The sequence below is a fragment of the Heloderma suspectum genome, chromosome 5 (assembly GCF_057233095.1).
Source record: "Heloderma suspectum isolate Gila_16-S chromosome 5, 16-S_ref, whole genome shotgun sequence".
Taxonomy (NCBI): Eukaryota; Metazoa; Chordata; class Lepidosauria; order Squamata; family Helodermatidae; genus Heloderma; species Heloderma suspectum.
Genome location: NC_139462.1, coordinates 94,180,467 through 94,194,514, shown reverse-complemented (window position 1 = coordinate 94,194,514; position 14,048 = coordinate 94,180,467). Strand labels below are relative to the sequence as shown.

Sequence of the window (14,048 nt, the reverse complement as noted above, 5' to 3'; positions counted from 1 at the left end):
CTCTAAACCGTACTTGAAAGGGAGTTCCCAGTGTTCAAATTCCAAAAGCTTTCCATTGAAGAACAAAGTTCCACCTAGTTCCACATTGAGTAAATCCCAAACTGAAGTGGGCTGCTTTGGAGAGATTCGGGGCTTGTCTGAGGTGAAGCAGGAGTTTCCAAATGGGGCTGTTCCTGAAGCTTTGGAACTGATTCGGAGATTCAGAGGTACACAGAAGCATAGACTGTGTGTCTATAAAAATGGATACATTTCCTGTTCAGCTCTCCATTGAAGGAAAATGCCAGGGTGGGGTGAAGGAGAGGTGATGGGAGAGTTTTGTGACTGTCAGCTCTAGTTTCCAACCAGGGAATCACTTTACAAGGGTTCCTCTTCCTCCCTTGTTTGTTTGCTTGTTTGACTTCTGATCACAGTGCTTTTGGGGAGTACCCAGCCAGAAGGAACTAGGCAGATGCAAAGGCAAATGCAAAGCCTCTTTTTATTTATTTTATTTATTTTAAAAAATTATTGGCCGCCTTTCAGGGCAGAAGCCCTCCCAAGGTGGCTCACAGCAATAAAATATATAAAAATCATTAAAATATTAAAAGCGATAAAAACATAAGCCACAATAAAATAGCAATGAAAACAACAATAAAAGCCAACAATAAAACCAGCAGCAACAACAACAGTATACAGCAACAACCCATTTTTTGAAAAATCAACACGGGATCCAGACTGAATCTTGTTTTCAAGGGCACCCACCTACTTTCACAGACTGTGGAATCATGGAGGATGGCAGAGCCAGGGTGGGAGATGGTGGAAGAGCTGGGGACAACTTTGCCGGATAGGCCTGGAAGAATGGATCAAAGGTGTTTTTTTTTTTTTTAAGGAAGATCACTGGGGGTTTGGACTGGCAGCATTGCTACTGTATTGTACTGTAAAGCACTTGGAAGCATAACGTTCCATCTTTGTATGGGAAGCTAAATGATCCTATGTATATGGAGCTAATTATTGTTTGCAAGCTGAATTAGGAGGGTTTTACCATGAAAGGTGTAAACAAACAAACAATGGGAGTTGTGCAAAAGCATGGATTGTGCCTTTAAATGTGCTATATAAATGTGCACTGTCTGCCTATATGCTTCTGAGCCCAATTCAAAGGCTGGTTTTGACCTATAAAGCCTTACACAGCTCAGGACCACAGTACCTGATGGAATGCCTCTCCTGGCATGAACCAGCCTGTACACTATGCTCTATATCTAAGGCCATCCTCCGGGATCCTGCTCCCGAAGGAGGCTTGGAGGGCGGCAACAAAGGAGAGGGCCTTGTCGGTGGCCCCAATTTCCCTGATGAGGCCCACCTGATGATGCCAACATTGTCATCTTTCTGGCGCCAGGTTAAAACTGTCCTCTCTTCTCAGGCATTTGGCAGCATATAATGAGTCTCTTTGATTGTCTCTGCTGATTGTTTTAAATTGTTTTAGATACATGTTATTGTTGTGTGTGCTATTTGTTGTATGTCGTTATGTGAATGGTTTTATACTTTATATAATGTCTTTTAATTGTTTTTAATTTTTATGAACCACTCAGAGAGCTTTGGCTATGGGGTGGTATAGAAATATAATAAATGAATGAAATGAATAACTGATCCCCGATCACTTTAAAATAACATGTGCAAATAATCCAGTATTACAGAAACAGTGATTTGCCACATCCCTTCCCATCAGATGCAATCCCATTGGATAAAACTCTTCCCTGAAACTACAAAAAATGCTGCATAGCCTGAATATTATTGTAACAATGGCGGGATTTGTAAACAGACCATAAATGGTCCCATGCCTGAGGCATTGGGTCTTACTAAAATGCGGACCATATAAAATCATGAAAGATGCAACATTTCAGCACACACCTCTTTCAAATTAATCACCAGTCCCATCAGATCATTGTGTTGGTTGGTGCCTAACTCCAGTCTGACTGCCTTTAAAAAACAGAGGAGCTATGGAAACAGCATGACCTGTTTTGAATTTTACACCTTTTCACACGCTTTTGTCTGGCCGTTCTATCAATCTCCCAGTGTGGAAGGAAGCCCAGAAGGAATAAATGAGAAGCTAGAGGCTAGGAAACAGAACAAAAACTACACCGTCTCTCTCTCTCTCTCTCTCAATGAGAAATTGCACACACTGAAACTGAAAGGAGTGAGCAAGAAAGAAAAAAGACAGAGAGACAGTGAGACAGTGAGGAAGAATGAGGCAGGTAAATATACAACTGGAATAGAGGATGAGTAACAAAGAAGCTCACAGGTATGTGCCTCCGTGTGTGGGTCAGCGTGCTGGATGGCGAGGACCCTAAACTGAGGGCGTTCTCAATATCCTGATCCAGCTGGTCCAGTTTCAGAATGAGCAGTACCATGGAGTCCAATCGTGACTGATCTCGATCTTCTCTCGCTTCCTGGGGATTAGAACATGCAATTATAGAATCTGAAAGGGCACTTCTGGGAAAGAATAAAAAACTCTCTGTTCCCGAATTTAACAAAACGGCATTGAATAATAGGCAGCAAACTCACACTTTGGGGGAAAGGGGAGGGGGGAAGCACCGCACTGTATTCTCCCATCAATGGGCCGTTCACTGTGAAGGCGTGACTTCCTGACCGAGAGCATTTTGCATGCATCTTAAATATATTTCTGTGCGAGAACTGGGTAAATAAAAAAAAGCTTTCTTTAAGTGCTATTTGACAGAAATAAATGGGAATGAGTTTGTCTATCGATGTTGTTGTGCTCTCATTTATATGGGCTGTGCACTGACTTGAGTTTGGTTTGGCATCTCTAGCTGGGGGACCTGAAAAGACTGGGGCTGGCATCGGGGGTTGGCATGGGTGGGCACCTATCGAGGCCCACACCCAAGTAGGGGGCCCCATTGCCAATCCCTGGAGCTGCCTGGCCCTCCTGTTCCTTTTCTTTGCTGTTGCTGACTGATCACCTGCCCTCTTCAAGAGAGGAAGCAATGAGAGGAGCAAGGATTCAGATTGGATCCCTGCTCTTCATTTTGGGTAAAATTAAGTACAGGGTGAGAAAATCTGGGTGAGAAAAAACTCACCACAAGCTGCATGGTATGTATTTAAAACAATGTGTAGTTTGACCTTAAGTCATATGGTTGGCATAGGGTGGGCGCTTCTGAATCACCACAAAAGAGGACACCGATTTGCACCACATTTGCACATCCTAAGGCCTATACAGACATACAAGTTTAGAAATAATTACTATAATTTAAATAGTAATACAATACATCTCACCACGGTGGAGAAGACTGTGACCAACTGTGACCTCGGTGGTGGTGGGTCTTCACAACAACAGAATGAGAAATGCATTGGAGTATTGTCTGGATTTTCATGAAATCGGCTTTGGTCCATCAGGGACGCAAGAAGCAAGATAAGGTGAGTGTACCATACCTTTGGAATCTGTTTTTCACAGGTCACACTGTGCTTGAAAGGAACATAGTTCCAGGTTGGGTGGGGGGAATAGAACTAAACATCATCAACCTGTTCAACCAATGAGAGAGGCTTGTTTCCTGCCCCAGTCCAGGCTCCCCCCTACTACAACATTATTATGAATGGAGAGTAACTAATTCACAATTCTGAAGGCTAGAAACAGTGCTATAAAGGCAAGCTAGATACTCACTTGCCATGAGAGCATGCCACCAGTGCAAATAAGCCCCAGCAAACAGTCAGGGAGTTCTAGCTCCAACCCCTTTCTCCTTTCTCCTTCTCTGGCCACTTCTCCCTGCTTGCAGCATCAGGCTTCTCTGTTCCCGTGATCCCAAGACCCCAGTAGATGGCTACTGTGATTAAGTCCTTTTGCACATAAGGGCTTATGCCCTTAAGCCCTTACTGCAAGCATCATAGAATCATAGAATCATAGGGTTGGAAGGGTCCTACAAGACCATCCAGTCCAACCCCCTGCTCAATGCAGGAAGTCTGGTTCCCAGGCGGTCCCCCATCCAAGTACTAACCAGGGCTGACCCTGCTTAGCTTCCGAGATCAGACGAGATTGGGCGCATCACAGAGAAGCAAAGTTACGAGACATCAGAGAAGTGACTTCACACAACATCACAGACATGACTTCACATAACATCAGAGAGGCAACTTCACACAGGATCATGGAAGCTAAGTAATGCAAATATGAGGGAAGTACATAATCATAGAGGGTAGTTACTTCCACTGGTGAGAAGGATGTACAGCACAATTCTGAAGGCTCAAAAGAGCGCTCCAGCTCTTGGATGTGTTGGAAAGGCAGGCTAGTTACCTAGGTTACCAAGGGCAGGGCCAGGTGAAAGACACACCTCTAGGAATGCCCTGATCATACTAAATTTAAAGCAGAAGTATGGGCACATAGCAGCTCAACCGCAGGGGAGCCAAATTAAAGAAAAACAACAGTAGAAAAGTGCTCTGCAAAAATGGGGCTTCCCCACAGGTAAACTCCAGGGTGGCTGCAGAGTGGCCATAACGTCATGTGTCCCTAATGACTTTGAGCCACAGCAGCATCAGAGAAAACCTCCCATGTAGACGGGCTCTGGTGATTTGTGTGCCTGCTCAGTCTACTGTCCAGGTGCTACATGTTGATGGGCAACTTCAAGGCCCTCCTGCTCTCCCTTCCCATGGTTCTTCACCTTTAAAGCAGAATTGGACAAGGCAGCCCTTCAAATAGAGGACCGTTCTCTGTAAAAGAGGATGGCCATGCTAGGTTTGCAGTAGGCTGTACTCTAGACCCTCGAGTATGAAGCAATTTTCCTTGGAAGTGTCATGCCACATGACTGAAATAATCTGACTGTAATACCAAATTCTATTTCCACCGTAATAAATACAGGCCATATCGTTTGCTGTGCTATATGCATTCCTGCATATAGAACAGGAAACCCCACATGATTCGCCTCACATATTTTTCTATACATTCCATGTCTGGAGGAAAAAGGAAGTATACTCCCTTGGAGGAAGCCAAGCATTCTACTCAAAACATTTTGGTCATACACTAAATGCTCAGGAATTCTGTATAGGAGCCGTGTGTTTCTACGTTTGTGTTGGGCAGACACGTCCAACTGCTGGTAAGTTCCAGCCTCTCATGGTTGGAGCAGAAGAGCCAGCTGACTGTCAGTCAGGCAGCACAGAGGGAAAAGCTTCTGGCTTCCTCTCAGCAGCGTGTTGCCCACAGCAAAGCCCAAAGCAGACATTTCTGTAAATGTGTGTGCGACGTCCTTTTTTGGTTTGTTTTCATTTTTACTCTAGGGTAGGTACAGGGGCTGTAATCCAGGGCAGGACCCCAAGCATGGATGGTTTGGGGCTTCTTCACAAGGAGCTTTTATCCTGCTATTGAGATTGCTCACTCACGGAGGTTTGCGGGTCCTTTTCATGACATTGTCTACCTCCAGGGCACATTCAGAGGCATTTCCTGGTTATTCCATGTTAAAAAGATCTGGAAAAAATGAGGTAGCAAAAAAACTCAGAATGTTACACTATTGAAACAGCCACTAGATGGCTGGGAGCCTGCTGTGAATGCAGAAAGGCTCCACAGTGGTAGGCCTGAACGTTTTTTCTTTAATGTAAAGACAGCCATGGGGTCGTTTAAGAACTGGACTGGGCCCCCTGCACCTACTCTACTTTACTCTAGTACTCAAGTAAAAATGAAAAGAAGACATAGCTGATAGACGCACATTTAAAATAATGTCTGTTTTGGCCCGGAGAAAATGCTGCATAGGTGCTTTCTGGAAAGTGAAGGGCTGCGCCTGCCCACCCCATCTTTATTTGGGTTCAAATGATGGTTGTGCTTAGGTTCTTGGGCAAGTTACTTTTCCTTTAGTCTCACCAGTTTGCCTTCTGAGAAATGAGTATTTTGTGACGGGCCATAACCACCATTGCAGCCATTTTATGAATGCCCCCCCCCCACCATGGCAGTCATTTAATGAGAGCGCCCACAACACACTTTCATAATTACAGATGTGCCCACTTACCCAAAAAGGTTGGAAACCCCTGTGCAATCCTATGCATAATTTACTCAGAAGTAAGTTGCATTGTATTGAATGGGAATTACTCTCAGGTGAGTGTGAGTACTGAGAACATGGATTGACAAATGCTACCTGCATCAGTCACGATGAAAGATATGCTGGAATTATGGATTTTACTTTCAAGCTTGCTCCCTCAAGATGGAATCCCAGTTCCTCTAAAGATTGCCAACGGAACTTTCATTAGATGAACCCAGTCTCAGAATCCAGACTAAATGCATAATATATATTTTCAGATTTCTGAAACGCATACACAAATGCTCGTGTGACATCATGGTAGCAGGCTCTGCCCCTGAGATACAAACATTCATTGTACAGTCTGAAAAGAGCTCCATGCGTAATGAATGCAGGGTTCTCCTTTGTATGTTTAGGAACACTGCTGCTTTCCTGGGGTTCCTGAACTCATAGAGAAGAGACCTCCACGTGTACAGAGGTCTCTTCCTATGTACAGAGGCATATGCAGAGGTCTATTCGACAGTAAAATAAACATATCCACGTTAAGGCAGAGCCGGCTGCTCCCATACACACGTGATCATTGAACACATGCTAAATGTCTGAGTGGGGCCCATTATTGTTAGAATCAAGTGATTATTAAGGAATCATCATGACTGGAAATGCTGGCCTGAGTTATCGTGTGTGAATAAGTGAGAACATGATTCTTCCGCTCCCATATGTGCATTGCCTTCAGTGCATACAAAAGTGCTTCCCATAGATTTCTACCAGGACTGTCCCACCCAATGCTCCACCAGTAGGCGTACTACCACTGTACGAGGGGTGAAGTAATATGTCCATAATGCGAGGTACTCTTGTGAACGTGCTCCTTTCTAGGGCCTCACCGTGCAGGCTCCTCACACCCAAAGAGCATAATTATGCTGCATAATTATGGGGCAAGGGGAAATGTGGACCACTGCGTCAGTGCCAGTGAGGGTGGGTGGGCCTCACATTCTTGGGAATGGCCAGACTCTTCAGCCCTATTCATGAGTTTGTGTGAGAGTGTATGGGGTTTAAAGTGGGGGCTGCACACGACGGGCTCCACTTCCAATCTTTGTGTGTTGGAACTCTGTGATCTGGAACCTTGCATTTTCAGAATTCCTGACTGCAAGGAGGATTCTAAGCATGTTCCATTGAATTCAGATAGGACCTCCCTTCAGACCTTTGTCCTCAATGCTTTCAGAGCCTTCTGTGTACCAGCACTCCGGTCGCAGAACTCCCACTACAGAGAAGTTAGGTTGACTCCTTTGTTATTGGCCTTTGGATGGCTGCTAAAAACTATACTGTTCGGCTGAATGTGTGATTAATGCTGCTCCTTGATTTTAGAGGGCTCTTCTGTTTTGTTGTAATGTATGTATTTTATATGTCTTGTTTTCTGTTTTTTTAAAAAAATTGTTATATTTTAGTGTTTGGATGATTTCATCGTAAATCGCCTCCAGCACTCACCGAGCGGAGGGGTGATTCAAAAATACATTAAATACATTAAATAAATAAAAATAAATAAAGTGGAGCCGGAAAGGGTGAGGAAGTTGGGGGCGAAGCTTGGCATGTGTGCCCCTGCCCTCTCTCCACTTTAATGCCACACATGTTCACGCATGAATATTATTTCTTTCTTTCTTTGTTATATTTATACCCTGCCTTTTCCTTCAAAGAATTCAAGGTGGCAGTAGATGATCCTCGTCATCTCCATTTTATCCTCTCCACAACCCTGTGAGGTGGTTTAGGCTGAGAGTCAGTGACTGGCCCAGTGAGCTTCATGGCTGAGTGGGGGCTTGACCCTGGTTTTCCCCAGGCCCAGTCCAATGCTCTAACCACTACACCACACTGGATCTCGTAAATAGGGCTTTGGCATTGCAGCTGGCACAGTGGCATGGCAGTCTGCTGGAGGAGGCAGGGCATGGGGAAAGGGCTGAAGAGAAGCCTGTGGGGATCTTCCCTGTGTAAACAGAAGTGCCCATGCAGGGAGGCCTGATGTATGCAGGAGGAAAAGGATCATGCTTTGAATTTGCTAATACTGGGGGTCAATGATGTGGCCTAAGGTGCCTTCAGGCACTCTCATATTTAGGTCTGTGATCACCGAGTCAAGTATGTTATGCAGTATTTTGGTTTTTATTTGAATACTACACCATGCATTAAAACAAATCTTTTGCATCTATTACTTTTCCACATGGTATATTGCAGAGTTAAGCAGCTAGTAAATGTATTCATAAAAGCCTAAGACTTATACTCATAAAAAACGAAAGTATGCAGAAAATCTTGAGCGGGACATTGAAAAGGATAGCATTCATCTGTGTTTATACTCTGTGCCTGTGCTGCCATAATCATGCAGAGGTATTTGTCTCTTACGAATGATCCTGTATGTGCCTTTTCTGATCTTGTGACCAGTTTATAACTTTAACTTGATATCTCTTTTTCTTTTTCCACCCACAAAAATCTCATAAATTCAGATTATTTGCAGATTGTTTGATCAAGCTTTAAATGTCATATAAGGCACGTGACAAAGAACGATGCTCTGGATATTTTGGTTTTCTGGGAAATAGTCTACAACACATATTTTCCTAAGCTGAAGAGCTGAAACAAGATTCAGATACTGATATTATGAATGTCACTTCTGATTACTATAAATGTAGGACCCGGGTTGCACATGAGCCACCCTTAGATTTTCAGCATTTCTTTATTTAAATTAAGTGCTGCTTCTGACTTGGCAGTCTTAGCTTTGCTTTCAAGAACTTGCCCTAAGCATATGTAGAAAAATGGCAGTGGCTTATGCATATAGTTCTTCGGGAGACAATCCTCTGAATAGGACCAGAGAGAAATCTAAGGAAATGTATATTGCCGAAATACACTGTTCTCAATGAACAGATGCCAGTCCAAGGGTTTTCTACTAACACTGGTGCCTCATGAATACTGTTTTGTGTTCTCCATTTCCTAAAGTGATAGGAAGTTTTAGGGGCAGACACTGAAGGATCAATTTCCTGGTGGAGAGAGAGAGAGAGAGAGAGAGAGAGAGTGAGAGAACTGATGAGTTATGTTGTTATTGTAGTATTTTCAGGTGCTAGCCTCAGACTCAAGGGCAACTCAGGCATACAGGCAGGAAGCAGGTGTGTTGGACTTGGACCAGGGACATCTGGGTTCAAATCCCTCTCAGATTATTAGGTGACCTTGGGTCAATAATTCTCTTTAAGCCTGACCTACCTTGCAGGGATCTTGTAAGGATAAAATAGGGGGGAAAAACACATGTGCCACCTGAACTCCTGAAAGGAAGGGTAGAATCCAAATGCAGTGAATAAACAATCCAATAAACAAATAAAACAACTGTTGAGTTGTTGCAGCCTTCCTACGACTTTTAATGATCATAGAGAGCATTGTTGTCATGGCAGTCAGTCTGAAACATTGCAGCAAGACATTTTAAAGCTCATGAACGATGAACCCATTTTCTCCCATTTACAGTTCAAAAGTCGCACACTGACCCTCTTTGCATGCACTGCCCAGTAACATTGAGGGCCACTCCCCCTCTACTGCGGCCCCATGCTGCCACACTGTGCATGTAAATACCAAAACCATGTTGATGATGGAGCCACTCCCATGGGCCTTTCCCACCCAATAGTCACCTGGCCACCAGCATGTCCATCAGGATGGAAAAGCTCATGCAACTGGGCTCATCTACATGCTTCTGAAATTCATGCACATAATGCAGTGGTGTATGACTACACTACTGGGACATGCCACGATGGGTGCATGTGATGAGTCTGTGTCAAATGTACAAAGACATTCATAACTCCTTTTCTTTCCTTGCAACAAGACACTTTTTAATAGTTCTTATTAAAAACTAAAGTGTTGGTTCTGGAAATGCGATGGCGGTGGTAATGTTTTGTGCGCTGTTGTGCAAGAGCTACTGGAAGACAGTGTGTGATGTGCAATACCTTGTGCAAGCAATTGCCTGAGACCATGTGCTAGCATCTGGAGATGCTGTGCACAAGATGGTGTGAGGCTTTGTGTTTGCACACATCTCTACACGTTGTGCACATCCTTGTGGCAGAGAATGTGCAATGTCTCCTGCCAACAGAAGTGTCCCTCTGGATTTCAGTTGTCTTTTCTTAGGCAAGGATCTTGTTGTTGTTGTTGTTGTTGTTCAGTCGTTCAGTCATGTCCGACTCTTCGTGACCCCATGGACCATAGCACGCCAGGCCTTCCTGTCCTGCGCTCTCTCCCGGAGTGTGCTCAAGTTCATATTCATTGCATCGGTGATACTATCTAGCCATCTCATCCTCTGCCGTCCCCTTCTCCTTTTGCCTTCAGTCTTTCCCAGCATCAGGGTCTTTTCCAGAGAGTTTTCTCTTCGCATTAGGTGGCCAAAATATTTGAGCTTCAGCTTCAGGATCTGTCCTTCCAATGAGCACTCAGGGTTGATTTCCTTTAGGATGGACTGATTTGACCTCCTTGCAGTTCAGGGGACTTGTAAGAGTCTTCTCCAGCACCACAGTTCGAAAGCATCAATTCTTCGGCGCTCAGCCTTCCTTATAGTCCAGCTCTCACAGCCATACATTACTACTGGGAAAACCATAGCTTTGATTAGACGGACCTTTGTCAGCAAGGTAATGTCTCTGCTTCTTACTATGCTGTCTAGGTTTGCCATAGCTTGGCTCCAAGATCACCGCAGACGGTGACTGTAGCCATGAAATTAAAAGGATCTTGTACCAAGTCAGAAAAAGCCCTCCTGCAGATGGGTCTTCTACTCCCACAAGGGCACCTCTGGATCCAACTCTTAAGGCTGCCATCCTAATCTCACTTACTTAGGAGTAAGTCCTAGTGAGGCATTTCTGGGAAAACACACATAGGATTGTGCTGTAATGTAGCCTTCAGTTGTAGAGGCAGTCGCTCTGCTGGACTGGCCAGGCAAGCTTGCTCACCCACCCACAGAAGAAAGGGCCCATTTACAAAGAGAGCTGGCAAAATTCCTCTGAGTATCTTTGATCTGGGGCCAGTTGGACTGAGCTTAAAATCTTACATTAATGTTATACATTTCATAGAATGTTAACGTCCTCATCTATATCTTGCTTTGTTTAAAAGAAAAACACCCTGTTGAAGAAGAATGGAAAGGTATTCAGGTCTCTTTTCATCTGCCGCAAAGTCGTTCATCTGAGCTGACAAGAAAGGTTGAGGGTAATGCAATGCATCCCATTTCAGAACTATCTGCTGACTTTTGCAAGCAGTCATATAAATCAGATGGAACCTGGTTTATGTCCTTCTTCCCTGCACCATCGAGCAATCTTGAACTTGGGAACTTGTGTGGGAATTTTATCTCTGTCTCTCTCTGAAGTTTATACTTCATATTAGGCACTAATAATAATGCAGCATTTTGCAAAAATAAATGAAACAGAGCAAGTGTTTCCACATGTTAAAGAAGTTGCATCTCTCACTGAATTTGCTCCATCACAAAGGTTATATGGTAGAGTCCAGAATTTTCACACATTTTTAGCATGGTTTGGTAGCCCGGCTTGTTAACTAAGTAGTTTGAATAAACCTCAGTTTATCAAATTCTTCTGTGAAAGGAAACTGTGACTTAGTCAAAAATAAAAGCAGAGCTTTCACTCTCTTACACACACACACACACACACACACACACACAAAGGAGGAGAGGGGAGGGTTGAGCATGTGATCCTGAGGTTCACTATGACTTGTGAGGATTGTAGAAGGGTTAGAGTAGGTAGGGAAGTTAGGACCAAGTATTAATGAATAATAACAACATATAACTCTTCTTGTTTTTTAAAAAATTGTATTTGTTTTTAAAAATCCAAATTCCCACGTGTTATTTGATTTTACACTACCTTTATTATATCTATTTCTTTGTTACTTCTCCTATAGTGGGCAGAGAGAACCAACTGAGCATACTGAGTTTCTCTGGAACCCAGAGAGAGTGAAAGGGCTGAAGCCTGTGGGACAGTGGGTACAGCTGTCCCAAAGTGAAAGCAGGCGTTTCCTGAGGGGTTTGTTTCTCAGTTTCCGGGGTGGAGGCTGGGGAAAAGGAGGAACCCAGGCAGGTATGCCACAGAGAACAAGTCAAAAAGTTCTAAGCATTGGCTTAAAGCCCCCTCTTGGGTTGTGGGTCAATGGTACTGGCCGTCATTATAGTGCTTAACTGGGAAGCAAGGGAAAGGTAAGTGATGACACAGAGTGGGAGAATCCTGCCCTTGCATTATACACCAGGTTATGCTGACCACTTGGCTTTTGCTGACCATGCAGTTGCCCCCTTACCCAGTTTAGATGGTTGGGAGAGAAACACAGGGTGACACCTTGGTTGCACAAGGACTGTCATACTGGTTCAAATAATGTATATTTCAGCTGCTAAAAATAAAATAAATCTCTAAGCAACATGCCCAGAGAGAAGTCCCAGATGAAATCAACATTCTCAATAGTATATATTTGTGGTTTGCAGAACAGAACTGGTTATACAACCTTTCGTTTGCCTTGGTGAATTAGGAAACACATTTGCTCTCTACCCCATGATTACTGTTATGCCTCCTCCTACCTTCACATCCTTGAGGAGGATTGGCAGAGTCTCACCCTTGACTGGGTGCATTGTGTTGACTGAAAAAGATATCCGCTCTCAGAAGTACTGTACACAAGTATCCCCTTGCTGGCTGGGGAATGCTGGGAGTCATAGGCCTTTTCTCTGACTAAACATGCATAGGATTGTGCCCTTAAATATGTAATTTCATGTGATTTCTAATGACTTCTTTTGGCCCATTCTCATGATGGGCCTCTTCATACCACCCAGTTCCACTTGAATCCCTGCTGTAAAGAGACAGCGGCAGACAACAGGCAAAGGGAAAGCAGAGATCTGAATCTACTCTGAGCTTTGAAAATAGAAGGTGGGGCTACCTGGGCAATAGAGGAAAAAAACATGTTTCAAGAAACAGAACAAAACAAAGTAGCTATTTATTTCAGCATTTGGAATCACACTGGATCACTAAGTGTTCTGCCAAGCCCCCATGATAAGCACAAATTTGCCCATATCAGAAGAACTGTAGCCAACAACCATTCATAATGTGAAACAGAACTGAAAATAAAAAGCCAGTTCAGTCTAGATTGATCCTCAGCCAATGTCATGTCACCATGGGCAGTTGCTCATGGAAATTACAGATTTTGCATTCAGATATTATTTTATTACAGTGCACTACAAGAGATGCAATGGTGATAGTGTCCAAACTATTCAATAGGCCATCGTGTGTAACCAGTGAGGATGCAGAACTGAGGCCCAAGGGGGAGTTTGCAATTGATACTCCTCTATCAATGGTGTGTATTTACATTTATTTTAAAAGCGTGTATGTCACCTATTTCCCTGCAAGGGAACTCAATGCAGCAAAAAAAGTCAACGATATTTCAAACCATCTAAAGACCCATATAAATTAACAATAACAATAATAAATGTATATTAAACCAGTTGACCATTAGGCTAAAAACACTCAAGGGGCATTGAAATGTTTAGCCAAACACCTTCTTAAAGTTTTTACATACCGCCTCAAGTGGTACACTGTCAGGACCTAATTCATCTCTATTGGCACAACATTCCACAGTGGGTGCAACTACCGAGACAGCTCTTGACCTTGAGGTGCCACACCTAGCTTCATGAGGCCAGGCCATCTGAAGTAGTGCTCCAGATGACAACCAGAGTGTGCAATCAGGAACATATGGAGGAAGGAGGTCCTTGAGGTACCCAGGGCCCAAACCATTTACAGTTGGTGTAAGGCTTAAATACTCTATAATGTAAGTGTGTTTGCTTTGTAGTACAAGTTTTCAACACAAAGAATATTTGAACGACTTCAGAAATGGAAATCCTGACATTTGGCCTCGTATCATAGTCTTCTTATCTCAGTTTAGCTCCCGTGCCTATGGCAGACCATGGAATCAAGTGTATGGTAGAGTCAAGGGTGAGGAAAATCAATGCAATAGACAAGCCCTTTCTGATTTTAAGTGTTCAGAACATCCAAAGTGTTCTACAATGGCCATGGGGGGTGGGGATGCATAGCCCTCCAG

At 43.7% G+C, this 14,048-nt stretch overlaps 1 protein-coding gene across 1 annotated transcript in view; it reads right to left on the bottom strand.

Moving 5' to 3' along the window:
* DLC1 (DLC1 Rho GTPase activating protein) overlaps positions 1–14,048 on the bottom strand; it is a 332,632-nt gene that overhangs the window by 267,147 nt on the left and 51,437 nt on the right. The window contains exon 2 of the mRNA XM_084856695.1: positions 2,271–2,420. Coding sequence (XP_084712821.1) covers positions 2,271–2,420 — 150 coding nt within the window. The remainder of the gene's footprint in view (positions 1–2,270; positions 2,421–14,048) is intronic.